The sequence below is a fragment of the Kwoniella europaea genome, chromosome 1 (genome assembly GCF_036810445.1).
Source record: "Kwoniella europaea PYCC6329 chromosome 1, complete sequence".
In the NCBI taxonomy this organism is placed as follows: domain Eukaryota; kingdom Fungi; phylum Basidiomycota; class Tremellomycetes; order Tremellales; family Cryptococcaceae; genus Kwoniella; species Kwoniella europaea.
In genome coordinates, this window is record NC_089487.1 from 1,591,073 (window position 1) to 1,610,069 (window position 18,997).

At 43.5% G+C, this 18,997-nt stretch overlaps 6 protein-coding genes across 6 annotated transcripts; 4 read left to right on the forward strand and 2 right to left on the reverse strand.

Annotated features, from left to right (window-relative positions):
- Window positions 1–433: 433 nt before the first annotated feature.
- Window positions 434–4,165, reverse strand: V865_000595 (uncharacterized protein; the record flags this gene model as incomplete). The annotated part of the gene is made up of 15 exons (XM_066224425.1): window positions 434–753; window positions 826–1,093; window positions 1,187–1,377; window positions 1,578–2,148; window positions 2,225–2,277; window positions 2,333–2,408; window positions 2,467–2,485; window positions 2,536–2,554; window positions 2,619–2,802; window positions 2,877–3,083; window positions 3,145–3,217; window positions 3,317–3,453; window positions 3,542–3,655; window positions 3,743–3,899; window positions 3,963–4,165. The coding sequence occupies 15 exons, from the start codon at window positions 4,163–4,165 to the stop codon at window positions 434–436; spliced, it is 2,592 nt and encodes an 863-aa protein (XP_066080522.1).
- A 511-nt stretch (window positions 4,166–4,676) lies between these two features.
- Window positions 4,677–6,765, forward strand: V865_000596 (uncharacterized protein; the record flags this gene model as incomplete). The annotated part of the gene is made up of 6 exons (XM_066224426.1): window positions 4,677–4,988; window positions 5,058–5,430; window positions 5,525–5,621; window positions 5,682–5,718; window positions 5,774–6,262; window positions 6,322–6,765. The coding sequence occupies 6 exons, from the start codon at window positions 4,677–4,679 to the stop codon at window positions 6,763–6,765; spliced, it is 1,752 nt and encodes a 583-aa protein (XP_066080523.1).
- A 1,390-nt stretch (window positions 6,766–8,155) lies between these two features.
- Window positions 8,156–13,221, forward strand: V865_000597 (uncharacterized protein; the record flags this gene model as incomplete). Its single annotated transcript, XM_066224427.1, has 4 exons — window positions 8,156–9,208; window positions 9,300–12,164; window positions 12,222–12,439; window positions 12,528–13,221. The coding sequence occupies 4 exons, from the start codon at window positions 8,156–8,158 to the stop codon at window positions 13,219–13,221; spliced, it is 4,830 nt and encodes a 1,609-aa protein (XP_066080524.1).
- Window positions 13,222–14,066: 845 nt separating this feature from the next.
- Window positions 14,067–15,117, forward strand: V865_000598 (uncharacterized protein; the record flags this gene model as incomplete). The annotated part of the gene is made up of 4 exons (XM_066224428.1): window positions 14,067–14,246; window positions 14,363–14,601; window positions 14,689–14,843; window positions 14,957–15,117. 4 exons carry the CDS (start codon window positions 14,067–14,069, stop codon window positions 15,115–15,117), a joined length of 735 nt encoding a protein of 244 aa, XP_066080525.1.
- A 794-nt stretch (window positions 15,118–15,911) lies between these two features.
- On the forward strand, window positions 15,912–17,285 carry V865_000599 (uncharacterized protein; the record flags this gene model as incomplete). The annotated part of the gene is made up of 6 exons (XM_066224429.1): window positions 15,912–15,942; window positions 16,032–16,151; window positions 16,269–16,500; window positions 16,630–16,841; window positions 16,924–17,077; window positions 17,192–17,285. The coding sequence occupies 6 exons, from the start codon at window positions 15,912–15,914 to the stop codon at window positions 17,283–17,285; spliced, it is 843 nt and encodes a 280-aa protein (XP_066080526.1).
- Window positions 17,286–17,366: 81 nt separating this feature from the next.
- On the reverse strand, window positions 17,367–18,968 carry V865_000600 (uncharacterized protein; the record flags this gene model as incomplete). The annotated part of the gene is made up of 10 exons (XM_066224430.1): window positions 17,367–17,564; window positions 17,643–17,740; window positions 17,800–17,883; window positions 17,949–18,095; window positions 18,169–18,254; window positions 18,313–18,357; window positions 18,418–18,447; window positions 18,504–18,596; window positions 18,651–18,706; window positions 18,765–18,968. The coding sequence occupies 10 exons, from the start codon at window positions 18,966–18,968 to the stop codon at window positions 17,367–17,369; spliced, it is 1,041 nt and encodes a 346-aa protein (XP_066080527.1).
- Between the last annotated feature and the right edge of the window lie 29 nt (window positions 18,969–18,997).

Sequence of the window (18,997 nt, forward strand, 5' to 3'; positions counted from 1 at the left end):
GTGCTATGTTAGTACAAAAAAAAAAAGAAGAAACAATAGCAATTAGTAACGATAATAGGCGAAGAAGTGTCACTCATGTCCAGTCGGAACGATGGAAGTGGAAGCATGATTCGAAGCATAGATGGGTTCGTCGGTCGTCTTTTCTTTTTTATTCTTTGGAGTTATTCTTTAATGTAGCCTTTCTTTTGAATTTCTTTGACGTTTGAAAATATGTTCGGTTATATATACTACCATTTAAACCATAGGCAATGATTTATACCAATAGATGCAGCTATCATTTTCGCTCGCTTTAACCTATTCGAGACTTTGCTGCGCTATTTAGATAGCACTTGCGAGAGTATCTGATCGTCTTTTCAATTTCTTCGTATAGATACCCAGTAGAGATAATATGCATGGATATACGAGTACTTTACATATACTAGTCAGGGTCGATTTATGGATAACTTAAATCGATAATATCATTAGTAAGCATCAACCAACATTCCAACCATTCCAATCCATCGTCTTTCATACCTTCTTTTGGTTCTTCAGCATTGATGATCTCTTGAACAGCATTAGATACTCTACAGGGATGTATACCTAATACCAATTCACCGGTAGTGGGATGTTCGAGCGACTGTAACAATGGAAATGGCGAACTATCATCTAACATTAACGTATCGTCCATTGGTTTTGTAGAATTTGTAGCTCCTCCAGCTCCTCCTTTGAGGAGATTGAGTGATAAGAGCATTGGTACAGTTAATGGTGCTCCATCTAGGAAAAATGTTTCTCATCAGTATCCATAACAAGTACTCATATCAAGAAGGAACTCCTGATTGGACTCACTCTCGTCAAATGCCCTGAAACAAAATTGAGGACAACCATAAGTCCTTGAATAGACAATGTATTCTTCAACATCCACTCTCCGTCCCCTTTGATCCTGTGTGTTAGACGAAGGAAGGGCAACAGCTTGATCCGGTATATCATCTTCCAATCCCTCTTCTTCTTCTACCGCTTCTTCTACCTCTTCTCGAGAAGCAGAGGGACTGGGGGTAAGAGTGTATGGGATGTATTTGGTTAATTTCCTATACAAGTATCCTTGATTCGGAACCCACTGTACCGTACATGCAAGTACAAGGCGATTAGCCATGTCATATCATTTTATTCTTTCAACTCTTCATCTCAGTGAAGTTACACGATCACTCACTCGATGTTCAATCCATGTCCAACCTCTATTCCTCTTCCTTACACTGGTCTTCAGCTCATCCTCATTCGCCGAAGGTGCAAATGAATTATCATCGTACTTTTGTAGGAAGTTCGAACATGCTCTCGAGAATGATTGATGTGATTCGAACGGTAAAGAAGATTTAGATGAGTTCGGATTATCATCTCGATATGCTATCATCAACAAACAGAAAGTTTAAATGAGCATGCATGAATCGATTGATTGTTTGATACATTTTGAACGGGAAGAAATCATGTATATGCAAGCTTGTGATATATATACTCTCAAACAGAGATCGTAAGAGATTGATTGAGAAATTCAAGATTGTAGTTGGATCAAGAGGAAGAGAGCGAATAAGAACATCCACACTAACTCTTATCTTTCTTTCCTTTCTTTCCTTTTCTCTTCTTTTTCTTATTCTGTCCTGTTCCCGAACCTTCTCCACCACCACTAGTCCCATTGGTACTACCATTTAAGGTCGATTCTTCATGTTCACTAACATTTCCACTGACCGTACCGCTTGCCGAACCTGAACCTGAACCTTCTTCATCGCCATTCTGATTCTGAGGATCAGGCGATAACAGATTAGCATCTTTGTCGGAAATATCGACCGTAACATTTATCTGTTCTTCTTCCGTTGTAACTCTCTTGGGAGTAGGGTCGATCGGACTAGTCTCTTCGATGGTATCCATCAAATTCTCCGGCTGGTTGTTCGAGTTTGTTTTGATATTTGGATTTTCACCAACAGTCAATTTCTTACTTTGATCTATTTGTACACTTTCTTCAGATTCGCCTCTGAATCCCACAGGCTCAGCTACGAGATTACCATTATCGATCTGAATCAATATCCCATCTTGGGTATTACCACTGTTGCCATTTGTGGGAGGTAGGCTGATGGTGTTTTGAGCAGGGTTATTGGGAGTTGTGTCATGGGTGTTTGATCGCTATAACAGGTACACCAGCATATATTAGCACATCTGACGTTACAGATAGTATGCAGAGATGCAGTAAATCACTCACAGATGGACGTCGACTGAAGGCGTTGATCACTCTTCTCCTTTCGATAATACCACCTACAATGGCCATTAGCAACTGTCTCTAACATTTTTCGGCTGATACGTCACTCACGCATCACAGCAGCTGGACCTGATCGCTTAGCCATCTTCTTCGAGTGATTATCCTCATATCGATCGGTCTCGTCGACCTATAGCGTATAATTAGCTAGGTGTCATCTGCTGTGAAAGGGACAAAAGGAAGCTTACGATTTCTTCGCCAATAATTCTGCAAGAATATCAGCTATCGCCTTCTTCACGGTTACCTAGCTAACTCACTCTTCGATCAGATCTTCCACTAGATCCAGGCCTGAACGTTAGCTATGACCCACATTTGAGTTGAAGTTTGATTCTCAACTCACAACTGACGATTCCGATCGCACCACCTTTCTGGCCTGGAGTTTCACTGATCAATAACAAATGCGCTCGTCCAGTTTGGAAATAGTCCAAAGCTTGAAAACAGTTGATATCTGGTTTAGCTTCTGGTAATGGCAACAGGGAGAACTTCGATACGGGCCATTCATCATCGGGATTGTATGTGATAAGCTACAGCGAAAAGAACGGAAACACGAGTAAGTGACAAATGTACTGGAATGTAGCAGTATGGTACGTTGACACACCCTCTTGACCAATAACATTCCAATGAAATTATCTTTCTGTCCAGGTTCATGGATTGGTATCCTTGAAAAACCAGATAACAGAATCTGATCTATCGCCTCGTGATCCAAGATCTTGTCTGAAGCCAGGGTCAAACAATCTTTGATTGGGGTCATGATTTCCTTGGCATGCTTGTCATTTAGGGAAAGTACACCATTCAAAATTCCGATCTATAAATTTACCAGCAGAAGATATTAGCTGTGCAGCTTTAGTGGAAGAGATATCACTCACCTCATCATCTCGAAGTGGTTCCTCACCTTCTCGATGGAATTGTAAGAATGATTTCAATTCGGCTTTCTTGTACCTGAAGAACGAAAAAAAAAGACAATCGTCAGCTTGAAGATGATGTATGGGCAATTTCACGGTCAGTAGGTAGAAGATAAGATGATAATGCCAGACTCACGTATGACCCTCGTCCGTACCCAGTATATAATCTAGCAACTTCGCAGTAGGCCAAGCGATAGGTGCAAAGAGAATCATGAAACACCAGACCATCGGTGCACAGGCTCCTCCAATGGCTAGACCGTACCTCACACACACCTATGGACACAAATGAGAAGGACATTGTCAGCTATCCTACTATATGTCAAGGTGAATATACTTGGAGTTGAGTATGCGGAGAACTCACAGCCTGAGGAATGATTTCACCGAAAATGACAATCATAGTAGTCGATACAATGACAGCATATAATCCACCTCCTAGAACATCGTCTAAGAAGATCGGTAAAGACTCATTCACAATCTATATCAATCGAGACACATAGACCAAATCAGTAATTTATCTTTTCTGTTGATATGGTGAAGGTAGAAAGAATGGAGTAGGACATACAACATTACTCAATAGCAAAACCACCAATACCCAATGTCTACCTCTCGAAAGCAATTTCAACACTTTCCCAGCAGCCTTTCTTTCTTTGGGGTTAGATGAGGATGTAGCTAATACTCGTAAATTCAGATCGTCCGACCCCATTAACGCTAATGTCAATCTATTTGATCCCTCACAGATTGTCAGCCTGGCAACCCCCTTCGTCGTTTTGTTATCGACTTACCCAGCAAATACACCGCCTGACAATACAAAAACGACACTCAAACCCAATTTCCACCAAAAAGCAGGACTATCAGGTGGATCTTCAGGTTCGATTGGAGGTGGTGCTGCCAGAACCCATTCTTCCGATCGCTTGGGTATAGCATGGAATAGACGGGTGAGGGTGAGTAGGGTCGGTAAAGAGGCTCCAACACGGAGGGGAGGCATTTTTGGTTGCTATCCAGAGTGGACTCTTGCGAGTTGCAGGTGACAGCTGTGAGATATGGGATGGCAGATGCAGTAGCTGTAACTGAGTTTGTATATCTATGAATGGTATATCTCTTGCTATACAAAACAAGATGATATATTTAGAAGTGCAATAATTTCAATCTCGACATCGTATCGTCATTTTTCACTTTCTGTCTTTCTTGTCCTCTGAGGCCAAGCGCGTCACCGTGCGTATTCAAACCACGTGCGATAGAGATCACCGGTCACCTGAATTACCCGATTGAGTAGATATGACTGCGCACGGACCCCTCCATTCCCCCTCCACTTGACATGTCCACCCCCCTGTACATGAGTAAATCACCATACATCAACGTACTCATTTCTCTTTCTTCCCCATTCCCTCTCTTCCATCCTCACATCAATACATATCCCATCACACACTAAACGACCCACTCAAGACGAGGTGTAGAAGATGATCGATCACGACTGATCATATCTCTATCACATCACCATGTCCCACTCTCACCCTATCCTACCTGCTAAACTTCTCTCCCTTCCTTACTCCCACTTCTTCACGTCGCCCGATACACCCTACGCTCCCACCCTCAGAATAAAAATCATTCCTCATCTACTGATACAATGCCCGCCGATGTCTTCCTCGGTGATTGGCAGGAAACTAGAGGGATGTACAGAGGTGGTGATTCCTGTCGGAGGAAAGGTACCAATTAAGCTTACAGTAATCAAGGACGCACTGGAAGACATCGGTGTGGGAGAGGGGATAGAGACCAGTATCAGAGACCAGCTCATCATGAGCTTTAAATTGGTACGTCACTTGCCTAATAAAACAGCACATCACAAATAACAAGCACTAACGGAAATCTGGCTGGGATAGAACCACGATGCTCTGGGTTTACTCCCATTAGAGCCGGTCATCCACCCGCCTATCCCCTCTCCCCTTTCCTCAAGCTCCACTATTTTTATCCTCAATCCTTTGACGGCCTGCCCCACTCAAAATGTCTTGTCCAAAAACCTCATACCGTCTGGATCACCCGTAGCCTTCCTTACGGGTATCGATATGTCGTACGAATGGGTCATGAACAGACCTATCAGTACTGCCAAGTGCACCGAGCAGATGAGTAGCAAGGACGACGGATCACAGGAAGAAGACGACGAAGAGGAGGACATACTCCTGATCAATCAGCTAGATGAGATGGAAGGAGGTATCTCTCGTCATAGTATGTCTGAGTTGCAAGGAGTCCAAGCTGGTAGGTCAAGCTCGTTCGAGAATAGTCGATATACAGCATGTTTACTCAGAAACACATCTCCATTATTCATTATTCAACACTCATGGTGTTCTAGAGCCACTGATATCCTCTCAAAATGACACTCACGATACCTGGCTTCAGACTCAGCTGGAATCGTCCACCGACAGATTGATCAGGGAGCAATTTATCCGGTGAGCCAAGGATGATTTATCTCACCCGAGAGATATTGTATAGCTGACACTATACCATAGTCGATTCCCACTAATCTTCGACGGTGGTCTACTAAATGTGAGTTATATCACCCTTGCATGTATCAGGAACTGACTCAAGGACTCATTTACAGTATTCATCTATCCTCCATATCCCCCGAAGTATCCCTGGCGCTCTAACTCATTTACTCCACCTTTCAAACATGTACAATACGCCTCTTCGACAGGAAATGAACCAGCTCCTTAAGCCCATCTCTCTCCATCAAGAACAGATCTTATATAGCATAGTCAGAGAAGGTTCAGAGCTCCAAGCCAGAAAGGGCAAAAGAAAGAGCATTCCCCAAAGTCAGATTCACAGCGAAGGCGAACAAAGTTCTTTATACCCGAGTAAGAAGAAGAGACAGCCTGATTCACCTGACGTGGAATTTATGGATCCCTCCGACCGCTGCCATGCTTATCTAGAGCAGGTGATGGATAAAAGAAGAGAATGGGAAGGAGAGGGGGGTAATAAGACGGAGAAGAAGTTGAAAAGGATCATTGGAGATGTGCTGGGACAGATCGGCCGATCCAATTTCGAGTATAGAAGGAGAAAACCTGGGAAGATGTCATACAATAAGATCAAAGTGAGTGATGTGAATATATCTTTGAACCTCGCCGAGGTCTGATCCATGTTCTTTTACAGTTGGTCTCCAACGATACCGCAATCTCAAAAGAAAATGCGTCGATCTCCACTGCTCAACCTCATATCAAAGTCGGAAACCCCTTTTCTATCCCTCAGTCTTATCCGGAGATAGACAAACTCGGAAATACAGAAAATATCGCCGCTTATTCCTCCGGAGACGAACACCTAATCGATCAGGAAGACGAATATCAGCCATATGAGGAGGATGACGAGCTCTGGCTCGAAGGTCCACCTGGCCACGATGGATCGATCGGTCAAGAAGATGAGAATGATGATGAAGAAGAGTTGCTGCTGATTGAAGAGGATTTCGAGGGCAAAGAGGATGTGGAAGATGAGCTGGGGTTATTGATCGATAAGGATCGAGCGGAAGAAGCTGAATTTATGAAGGATGAGGAGACGATGGGAGTGAGTTTTGACGGTTTCTCGCCACCGTTGCTTTTATAAACGTACTGACTTCAAGTATAGCTACCTCCTGTAGAAGTTCCCACGAGCCATTACTATCATCATGAGAAATATCATCAGAATGGTCAATTCCCTTCCAGTCAATCTGACAAATCCCAGGCGACGATTGACAACGAGCTCCGGGGGCCTCATCTCCATATGGACCATACACTCCCTCAATATGTTGATGGAGAAGACAGTGAAGATCAGCCGCTCATCGAGAAAGACCAGTATAATCACCGACCGATGAGCCACGGGCAGATATGGGGTACAGGCTCGTTTCAATCAGGAGAAGACGTGGGGGAGAGTGACGATGAATTGTTAATTTGATTCCTTTTCATTGTCATGTTGTACATTGAATTGTAGAGGGACATTCGATTTTTGTACATACTACTTAGTTCTCATCCATATTATCCATACCCACTCATAGATTATCATCATCTATCACACTGATCATCATAGTCCTATGTAACTCGTACTAATCTTACCGTATCGGAGACCCCGGATCATCCCGCTCGTTCGCCAGTCAGGAACAACTTTAGAAGCTGAAACGTCACGTCACAGAATTCATCCTCATAACAAGAACAAAAGCATAGCCTTTTTTTTTCTCTGTTGGTTTTTTGTCTTTCTTGCCACCTTCGATTCATGACATGGTTCGTACAGTATTTCTGAAATGAGTGATGACCAACGTATAGGACGATCGGAACTAGCAGACCTAGATATATCTCTTTGGCTTGGCTGGAACCTTATATAATTGCCACCATAACGAGAATATCATCGGATCATCATCATCATCATCATCGCATCAGTGAAGAACAAGGAAGGGCATGCAGTGCACGTGCCATCGTTGGTTTAAACATTTTATCCCTCCATCATCAATAACATATCTGCTAGAATGGACAATAAATCAGTGTAGGCATAGGTATTGGACATTTGAAGAAGGACATTGAAGGGTTCAACAAGTGAAAGTGGACATCATCAAAGTGAGTCTGGGTTCCGTCCTTTCTCTCCGTATTTGATCGCATCATACACACATACACCCAGATACCCCTTTACCATGTGTAATATCCACAGTACACCGTAATCCGAAGATGGATAAACAATCATACTCATCGCCCTTTACTTTGCTCCTTTGTCATGGTGAAAACGGGATTATCATCCATCAAAAACCATCAGTTTTATGTCACTGTAAAATCATAGTTTTGACACTCTCATTTTGACCTATCTCAAACGGCTCTTCGTTCTTCCTCATACTTCCGTCATTGTCATATAACACATATATAGAAGCAGTATACTCCGATCGAGAATAGATGTACTAACACTACTCCCTACTGTTTTCATAGGACTTCCCCAAGGAAAACTCAAAACCTTTCTTGTTATATACCTCAGAACAATGGGTTTATTATCGAGGTTCAAACATTCTTCACCCTCTCCTTCAACCGCAACAGCATCATCATCGAAACAGCCTCAGCCCCGGAATGAGTCAACTTCCGCATCCACGCCAAGACCCACCACACCAACATCTACTACCCATCTATCGGCCAATCTCCATGACACTCCATCGTCATCGAGATTGGCCAGACCGACAATCCCACCACCTTCACCATCTAGTAACTCAATAACTTCCAAGTTGACTAAACCATTCAAGAAAGATAAATCCAAAGGCAGGGAGAAAGTAAAGGAGAATTTAGTAACAGGTGTACCATATGAGTCTCATTCACAAGCATCCTTACCTATTCCCCCACATCCAGGATCAGTTTCAGGTTCGAGGATAGTTTCTGCTCCTAATTCACCATCAAATACTGAACGAAGACCGCCGAACGGTAGACAGAGAAGATCGACGTTACTCTCTTTTGATCCTCCACTCCCTCCTCAACCCAGCTCTCCATTAGCTACTACGGATCCTCTTTCTGCGCATACTCGGTATCAGGATCCTGGTCCGGAAGAACATATTTTCGATGATGATCACAATCACGATCAAGTCGATTCTCCTTCGGCCAGAAGAAAAGATCGAGTAACCAGCGGACAATTTAGACAAGTTGGTGGGATATTGGGTCAACTCAATTTCGAAGTTGATCATGATCATGATCAACCTGGAAATCCACCTCCTGAAAAATGGTTGAGAACAAATGCAAATGCGCCAAATATCAATCCCACGCCTACTGTCATGGCAAGCAATAGCAGAAGCGAGATCAATGGCGATTCCGAAATAGATGGAGGGGTTAGAGGTATGACACCTTCGATCACTGATGAATCGATTGTTATCGTAAATAAAGATGAGATCAACCAGGAAAATAATACCTCCTTGGATATCTCTTTGACGGATCAAGACCACAATGAGGAAAATAAGATGGAATTGCTGGAATCGGCAGAAAAGAAAAATAAGTTCTGGAAGAGACAGAGGAGGTCTAGTAAGAGCAATGCGGATGGAAGTGAAATTGAGAGGGTATGTGCATCTGATCGCATTTGGCCTGATCACTCGTTATGTGTAGAGGTCACCCACAGTGATTACTGACCTGTACTTGTTGACTCATTAGACCAACTCTCCCACACCTCGCCGCAATTCTCGAAACGACACATCTCTCGACCTCACTGCCAATCGACCATCCCTCGACTCCTCCAGACCTGAACCTCGACAACCTCGTCCGCAGCAGCTCCGCCGTCCTTCCTCGTCCTTCTTCCACAATCCCTTCACACGTTCGGTATCACGTACATCCCTAGCCCTCGATGAGAATCCGAAACCTGACGACGGATCATTCCAGTTAAGAGGTTTCAGACATGTATCTGGAATGATGGAAGTTGAAGGTGCAGGAGAACTGGAGAATTACCTGGCTCACGTTAGGAAGGAGCCTAGATCATCTATCTCCTCGGGGGATCTGTTGACTTCACCTACAGTCGGTAATCAAGACATACCTTCACCGTCAGCTTTGACTGGTACTAGTCCACCTGTCTCATACGCCAGTACACCGCGTCAACCGCCTACATTCCCTTTATCCAGACCGGCAAGTATAGCCAATTCCCTAGGTTCAGCTACTGGAGATGAGTTCATATCAGCTACGAAAGTCAGTGTGGCAGCATTTAGAAAAGGGATCAGAAGACCCAGTGAAAATCTAGCCACGATGAGCGATTCAGGACATGGTTCGACAACTGCTTTGAGAAATATATCAGGTCAACATCCCCCTTTACATCCCGCTGATGGTAATGTAGGCGGGATTGATGGCGATTTGGACGACGAGGATGATGTACCCCTTGGTATGATTAGAGGTAAAGATATGATGAGAAGAGAGAAGAGTTCTCTATCGTTATCAAGTATGAGACACACAGGTACTCCTTCAGTCTCAGAACCGAACGAAAGGAGACCCTCTACGATGTTCGATCAATCGGAAAGGAAACCTTCACCTTCTCCGGCCGTCCTCAATGGACAACTCAGTCCCGAAGTAATCGATAGGCAGAATACTCCAAGTCCTAATCCAAGTATGATCGAGAGGAGCTTTACGCCAAGTCCTAATGTATCTTCATCCGATGTAACACGTAGAGGTAGTCCTGCTTTGGGTAGACCTCAAGATATACCTAGAAAACCTAGTCCGAACCCAGCACTTAGCTTTACGGTGCATAGGCAGAGACAAGGTCATACGAGGAATGGTGGAGGTTCTGGAGGCGGTGGGTTTGTGGTTAAAAGTACCAGGTTGACAAGAGATGATTTCTTGCCCATGAACGGCGCACAAACGCCAGATGATAAGCCTGGATCACATATCCCTTCTACGAGTAGTCCATCTACACCTGATCTTCAACAAACGGACCAATCAAAGAGTGTGTCTGCGGAGGGCGGAGATTTCGTTTCTTTGCCTGAAAAAATCGAACCTATCGACGGATACTTCTCACATCTCGCTCCTCTAATCCATGACCAACCTGCTCCGTCAACAACGTCAAAAAGAGATATATCGCTTTCCCCACCACCCTCTTCACGGGAAACGCCCAGTCCGACTCGCGCACCTGGCCCACCCGTTGCTCCCCTTCCTCTACCGCAGGCTGACGATCCTTCCGCCGCATCTCTCAAACTCCCTCTTCCGCCTGATCAGATGCCGGATACTCCCCCTAAACAACCAGCCGAACTTCCTCTTTCCCCTTCCAACAGGAAGAAACTGTCGTTATTGGAAGAACCCATGAAAATCATTTCTGGGTTATGGTCATCTCCGACGACAGACGATGGGTTTGATCCTGCTTTTGTACTTTCCTCGATGGACGCTTATGGAGGAGATGAGCAGAAAGTAGACGAATCTACCAAGTCCCCTCAACCTACTTTGGCAAAGGTTCAGACTACTGCACCTATTTCAGATGTGGAAGAGAAGGTACGATCACCTTTATCTCAAAGATTGGCAGGCATAGCTTCATCTGCAAGTACGAGTAACCTCTCGAAGCCTTCTCTAAGTCATATCAAGACAAGCGAAGGGGATAGAGAAGATGGATATTCGACCGAAAATATGAAATCACCCATGTCTGATTCAACTATATCACCCATCACCACCACTACGACTGGTGTGCGGAAAGAAACGTTTCAATCGAGTTTTGCCCGAGCGAGGAAACCTTCCCACAAATTTGAAGACACGGAAGAAAGTGACGAGGAGAGTGAAGACGAGAGTGGGACGGTGGAAAGTTCGAGTACGACCCCACAATCGAAAAGCAAAATCAAGACTAAACCTCAATCGAGCTCAAATGGCAGAAAGAGGAATAATGTCGAGAGGAGAGTACCTCATGGACCTAGGAAACCATCTATCAATAATCGTAATCGCAAACGTGTTTCTTCAATGTTTGATACCAATCCATCTGCTATACAAGCTCGGACAACCAGCCGGAATGAGGAAGATGATGAACCACTTGGACAGGGTAGGAGAGTAATTGGGAAATCACCTAGTGTTTCTAATATAGGGGTAGCTGGAGTGCCCAGATCTGAAAGTGCTCTTGGTATCTCTACAATTTCAACTAGAAGGGATAATCCGCCCGTTGGACAGAGACCGAAGACTCTAATGGAACTGGGACCGATCGTCCAGCCGTTGAAGGATCGTTCATTCAATCATCCTACATCTCCTCTCACTTCTACTCGACCAAAGCCAACACCAAGTTCATCTTCTTATGGAAGACCCCCATTATCCCAAGATAACGAAAAGAAGAGATCTACCACCACAACGTCTACCACTGTACCGACGATGAAGCGATCTCCTGCTCAGACGCTGATCAAACTCCCTCCTGAGGTAGAAGAGAAGAGGAAGACGTCGACTGCCAGTCCGGATAGTTCCTGGTCTGCCACGACGGGTGGAAGTGTCAACCATCAGCCTTTGACTCCTAAGGAATCAGAGAATAGGAGATTGGTAAGGGATCAAATGCCTTCAAAGGCTAATAAGCAGGTCAGTTCAATTATCATCTGGTAGACTCATAGGTGCTGATCGTATATTATCTTTCAGTTGACATACCAAGAGCCCAAGGCCGACTCGGTCACTACTAATCATACCAGACAACGAAGCTACTCCTCTATGGGTCGAAATCAACCTCAACCCCAATCTCAAGCTGGTCAGTGGAATATGAACATGGGCTACGATCACAATCAGATGGCTATGATGGGTCAAATGCCTCAGATGGGTATAGGAATGGGGATGCAAGGGATGGATCCTGAAGCTATACGGTGAGTGGACATTTGTTGACCATTTGAACCATCTTTCATCCGCCCTTAAGAAGCCAACTGACGAAATCATGATGAATGAATTCCATAGCAACATGATGAAACAGCAATGGCAAATGCAATTCATGGCTGCTGCTTTCCGAGCGTCCGAGGAAGAATGGGAAAGAGCATCTTGCGTCTCTGGTCAAACCAGCCATACTCTACCTGCTTCTTTTGGTCAAGCATCAGGAGGGTACGCTGCACAACAACCCTATGTATCTATGCCACAGATGGGCTGGGGAGGAATGATGGGACAATTCCCAATGGGAGGATATGGTCATCCTCAAGGTCAAGGGATGTTTCCTCATCCCAATCAATTATACGGATATAACATGCCACCCCAATCGCCTGGACCAGGATCCGGTGGGTCTCCCTCTCAAGGAGGGATGTACTCTTATGGAACGGGTGGGGGAGGTGCTCAGTCGGTATTCGGAGGTGAATTCGGTCCACCGCCTATCACGCCTTCTCAACGATTCATGAGCAGTACTCAACCTCAACCGCCATTGCCTTCGAATAGTCAACAGGAGATAGCGAGAAATACGAGAGGTAGATATAATTCCTCAACACAATCACATTCACAATCGGTATATATACCTTCGAATCTGAGTTCGGGAGTGAACGCCTCGCCTCCTCCGCCTAGTAGTTGGGGGAGACGGATGGGATCGGGAGATTGGTCGGATCTACCACAGGGACAAGGACAGGGGCAGGGGAAGAAAATCAGACCACAAACTCAATTTATCAATTAATCGACGTGGCTACGAATTCAACCAAATCATCGACAAATAATCAAACTTACGAAAACACGAAAACGACCGAAATTAACTTTAATGTACATAACGAAACTCCTCATCGACATCACTGTACGACTACACCATAACACAATCACATCAAATTATCCTATTGCTTGTACATAGTAAAGATTCATCTCATTCATCATATTTCACCTTTCATTCTTTTCTTTGCATTTACTCATTTCATTCCTTGGTTCTTTCCATGTGGACGTTCTGTCTTGCCTACGACATGATGTTTTATCCTGTCTCACTTAACTAATCAATCTCACACCATGACATTTGATGATTCCATTGATACGTATGCATGATACTCTTGAATTTTTCCCATTGAACCTCTCTGCCCCTTGTGATTATTTAACACATATAGGCACCTCCTCGATCGTCCTTTCATGGACTCATCAATGATTATCCACTGCCCCTACATCAAAGGAGGTCTAATCGATGGTAAGTCTGGGATCTGAACAAGTAGCGGTAAATGTGCAGTACAGTATTCATTCCATTTCCAGTCTCTCAACTTGTTGTTAATCGTGTACAGTACGTCTCAATTTTTCGTTTATTTATCTGTTTTATACTAACACTCTTGCACTAATCTACTCACTATAACAATAAAGCTCTTGAAGAGTTTCTGCATTCATATTATATACTATATAATCTCATTGAGCTTGTAAAACTCACTCCGCGCGGTATACCCACCACAAGGCCATATACAAGATACCATGATGATCAATCGTATACTTCTTCTATGTCTGTGTGAGTTGAGTCGTATATCTCACCAGAGTACTAGAGTCTAAGCTAACAGGATGAAATCCTTGGCATTGCTAACTCCCATTGATGACAAAGCTTCTTTGGCATTTATTCAAGCGAGCCCCAACCCCAGCCCAAACGGTAATAACACCATGAGACACTATGACAAAAGGGACGACTTCGATTATACACCATTGGTATCGAAAGATAGTCCACAATATAAGGAGATTCATTATGTGAGTTTGTCTCATCTCGTTTTACCTCACCTGATCCAACTCTATTATTCACTGTTTTCTTATTATGTCTACTGTACGTGTACTGGTTAGTACTAATTGTCAGGTGCTTGGTGTAGAGCGATAAATGGAATAGTCATTGGATAATGGCCCCCGTCGGCTCCCTTGCCTACACGCAAAAAGATAAATTACAAAAAGTATTTAAAGATATTGGAGATGGGAAAGGAGAAGCTGGAAAAGTTACTAACAAAGCTGAATATCATCTATATAATGCTCAAGGTGAGGAAACTACAATTCAAGTTGATCAAAGTGGTATTTCAGATCATGCGGATTATACTTCTAAAGATGATGGTTTATGGTAAGTCCAAAATATAAGCTAATCCATCTAAACAAGTGTCAGGGAAATTGATTTGTTTTTGTACCATATACTGTATAACATTATCAGGTGGTTTGCAGGATTGGAAGCTGCCGCTTTGAAGATGAGAGGTTATTTCGGTTTAGATCACGATAAGATAACTTGGGGTGATCCCGTCAAAGCTTTCAAGATGTTGACTAATGAAAAAGCTACTTTCGAAGCCGTAAAAGACAAAGATCAACTTAGTGAGTGACGTTCACAATAATTCACTATTGTACTTCCTGCTTTTTCTTCTTGTTTCTGGATATACAGTATGGGGAATCAGCTGACCTGATCGCTATTGTATTTGTAAATTCAGAGAAAATATTCAAGCGATCCAAAGATATCCCAGTCATAATGGGAACAGGTCAACACAGCGATGATCAATTAAGCCTAAGTACATGGTCATGGTACACTATCCTGGAATATACGGGACAAGGTCTAGAGAATTCAAATGATAAAGTAATAACGGATGGGTAAGTCTGGCTACCTTGTAAACATACTTCAAGTGAGAACAACAACATACTGTAAGAGCTGATTTCCATGCTGTATTTGCACTGAACGTTCAGAGTAAGATATTGGAATAGCTACAAGAATGACGAAGATGTAATCAGCTTTGATTCATTCTATGAACTCTGTCAAGAAGTGGTTTATCTAGATGCTCAATCCTAGTTCGGATACTCATTGGAAATCACCCTTGCACGTATGACATATAGTCTTATGTACAGTATTCTTTCTGTTCAGCCATGTATGGTATATGAAATCGTGGTCAGCGAGAGTGGCAGTTGCGACACTAAAACTCTGTAGGTACACACCGTATGTCGACGCACTATCGCGTCTGCAATCAATGATGTGATCATTAAGTCGAACCTCTCTGCTGTCACATGATACGTGTCGGCCTGCTCCTTGCATCCATCAACCTTTATTCAACGTTGACGATCCAACATGTTTATGATCGTCTCCCTTGTCTGACTCCTTGCTGTAGCAACAAACATCCTTTCTCCTTCTGATATGCCCCTTGACACGCGGATCCTGAGGTTCCTGAATGGAATGGAATGCTTTGATGATATGAAATGGTAGTGTAGAACCGATACGATTAAAGGTAAACCGACCAATCTCGTCTGATATCCAGATCCTCAAATACGGTGGAATGCCATCGATCCAATCCTATCTGACAAATCCTTCACTTTTCTTGTCAACATTAATTTTCCATCTTGTCACTAATTACAAATCTGCCTGATTTACAATTCTTTCGTGTGAAGTAACTTGTTATAATGTTCTCTCGCCAATCCAGTCACCTTTATGGTGAGTACTGCACTTTATATCAGCCTCAGCCGTCATCTGCGATTCTTCCTAAAGAGTTACTGATAGATGTTTTGAAATATGGGTGGTAGAGATCCTAAGTTTTCTTGCGCTGGCGCAGATCGCTGTAGGCGCCGTCTTCGCGCCCAGGGATGATTCCCTGCCGACTTTATGTGATGATAAAGGCTTAGCTGCATCTATATACCATGAGAGTGAGTGAAGTGAACTTTTCTCATCTTGAGACCTTTTGGTTCTTTTCCGGTACATTTTCCATGGTACCGGTAGGTATCGTAGAGGATACTGATATGGTACGAATGAAATGACACTAGATATCAACGAATGGGATACCAGCTGGCTAGGAGCGACCTTAGGAGCTTTCGCCCGTGCCGACCAAGATACTTTGAAAAAAATGTATTCAGTGGATGGTAAACCAGTTGATAAATGCGACGCAAAGTATGATAAGGCCACGTTCAGATTGACGAAAACCGACGGTGAGATATTCGAAAAAGAAATAGCATATAACGATTGTCCTGTTGAAACTGATTGGGAAAAGAATAACTGGTGAGTACATACCTTCTTGATACATATTGTTGCAGTACAGCAGTGCTTCATTTGATTGGGATCTTGAATTCTGTCATCCCATAAGACGTTCTCTGATTTCCTATTTGCTCATGATCACATTGGATATAGGCTCGTATCGGGATTCGAAGCTGCCGCTATCCAGATGGGAGGATACTTAGGACTTAACGCCGATTCAATCACTTATGGAGATCCTACCGACGCATACTATATGATAAGTGGTAAACGACCCGTTATCGATCATTTCTCTGAAAAGAATCCGAATGATGATACCGATAAGGATAAGATAGCAGAAGCAGAGGAAGCGGAAAAGAAGAGAATGTGTGAGTCAGATTCCTACATTATAAACTAGATGTCTCATTCAATAATTCATGTGTTTCAATGTTTTTTTTTTTGCAAATGTAGTCGAGCTGCTCAAGAAATGTGGCGAAACACCAATTATAGTTGGTACAGGTGCCGATCCGGATGATAGGAAGCAAAGTGGTAATTTACGAGAATGGACTTGGTACACTATCACCTCTGTCATTGAAGGTGATGGGCAAGATTATAAAGATTCTAAGTAAGTGGTTTTAGTTCAATCGACCCGAGCTGGAGGAGCAGACGGATTGTTACGTTCTTGCCCTGCTCAGAACCTCTGAGGCCCATTGGCTGATATGTCAACTATTCACTGCAGGATCTTATTCTGGCATGCCCAGGAAGAGAGGGAGGTGGTTTTCAAGTTCTCCTCATGCTTCGACGATCTAAGAAAAGTCGTTCATTTTGAGTAGATAATTCCTTGGAATGACAGTATAGTTCATGCATGATAGCCATATCGTTCTCAGTATTTAGTATTCCGTGACATTTCAACTTTAGAAGCTGAACCTTTCTCTGAGGGATCGACCCATTTCCTTGAGAGTGTCTTCGACTGATCGATATTTGAGACCAAGGACACGCGTGGCTTTGGACCCATCGTGTATGATCGCATCCGAGGCGAGCTTCTTCTTGAACTCAGCATCGTCATTACCCTTAGGAATATTCTTGAGGTCTGGGAAATCTTTAGCGATTTGCTACGTAGTATTCATCGAGATGTCAGCTCGATCATTTCCCATAAAGATTGTGGTCCAAAGCTGATAACGCATACTCACAAGCACATAATCGTTACCGCTTACTGGTCCGTTACCAGTGATAAACCTTTCTCCGCTAGCTTCCGGAGTAGTCAAAGCGAGTACATGACCAAGAGCAGCTACGACCATTGATTGAATTAGCCGAAAATATAGACGATGAAGCAGACATGTCACGTACTGTCCCGAACATCTACGTAGTTCATACCACCAGCTGGAAGATCCTTTTCGGTCTTTTCACCTTTGAGCCATGAATAGTAGACAGCTGGTCATCACGGTGTAAGTCAGATTTCGCCTTCTAAGGGAGACTGAGAAGGATCGAGCACCCACCAACAGAGGTATTGAGTGATTCTGGGCTATCACATTGATGGATAATTGGACCAAGTACCAAAGGTGGGTTGATTGCTACACCGTCAAAAGATGGTTTGTTGTCTGAAAAGAATTTCCAAAAGGCTCGTTCGGCAAGGGCTTTACTGGCTAAAACCGCAAGTAAGACCAGCCAAAATCAGTACGGGCTGATCGTTTTGTAAAGTGAAGGATGCACACTCACCTCTGTATTTGGCTTGTCCAGAAGCGTTCTTTCCCTGTTCTTCACATTCTTTAGGGGACACATCATTCCAATCTTTCTCCGTGAATCTGCGCTCCAAATCAGCATATGAAGCAGGACCACTAAGATCAGTATAGATGATCTCACGTATGAGGAGGTTTGATGTTTGAGTTCATGACAGATGCAACGGAACTATCATCCGAAGTGGCTTAGCCATTTTATCACCCCAGAATGAATGGCAGGAACACTCACCTTGTCACGACCACTCTTTGGACGTTTGGGCTGTATAGATGAACCGTTAGTAATGCATTCTGTACAGCAATCGATCCATCACTCACTTGTTCTTCTTCAGACTTTCAAGTACACCTACTGTACCTTGAATGGCAGGTCTGAAGAGTTCCTCTGGCTCTTCGGCGTTGAAGTGGAATGGACTACGATCTCACGTCAATATATATTCATAGTGAATTCAAGGAGGCTCTTCTTACCTTGCCATATGGGCAACACCATCTACTCCTTTTACAGCCTCATCAAAAGCTCCTGCCTGAAAGTATTGATGGGATCAACCATCGTATTTTGTTGATCGTCCCAGCTTTACTCACCTCACCGATATCCTTTACAATAGCATACTCGAATGAGCCTTTCTTATCTTTGAACAAGTTTTTCAAGTATTCTCCTTTATCTTGGCTTCTTACTGTTCCTCTAACGTTATAACCTCGATCGAGCAACGCTTCGACAGTGTGCGAGGAAATATATCCTGAAGCACCGGTCACAAGGACGAGAGAACCTGGTTTAATAGCTGGCATCTTTGTGATTTGTCTATGTAGATGATTTA